General features: G+C 55.3%; 1 protein-coding gene across 1 annotated transcript in view; it reads right to left on the reverse strand.

Moving 5' to 3' along the window:
- The window catches only part of LOC119585792 (protein stoned-B-like), a gene marked incomplete in the record, with an annotated part of 14,622 nt that overhangs the window by 10,832 nt on the left and 3,499 nt on the right, over positions 1–291 (reverse strand). Inside the window, 1 exon segment of the mRNA XM_037934512.1 lies at positions 33–85. Coding sequence (XP_037790440.1) covers positions 33–85 — 53 coding nt within the window.

Genomic DNA, 291 nt, shown 5'->3' on the forward strand with positions numbered 1-291 from the left:
TGTTAACAGAAGCAACCTGCTCAGGAACCGACCTCTGTCCCGTGATCTTCTTCTTGTTGGGCTGACGAAGGTGCATCTCCCACATGGCGCCGGATCTGTCTGAAGGTCGAGAGCTGCGTTGGTCCGTCTCGACGGGGGTGGCGCGTCTCCTGGAATCCGTCCTCTGGAGTTCGCGCCACGGCTTATGACTGTTCGTGCGAGGGGTGTGATGGGCGGGGTTGGAAAGTAACTATGGGCGTGGTAACACGTTAATGAATCGGCATGGATTGTGTCAAAGAAGGGTATAGTTAA

Source organism: Penaeus monodon, chromosome 20 (assembly GCF_015228065.2).
Source record: "Penaeus monodon isolate SGIC_2016 chromosome 20, NSTDA_Pmon_1, whole genome shotgun sequence".
NCBI lineage: Eukaryota > Metazoa > Arthropoda > Malacostraca > Decapoda > Penaeidae > Penaeus > Penaeus monodon.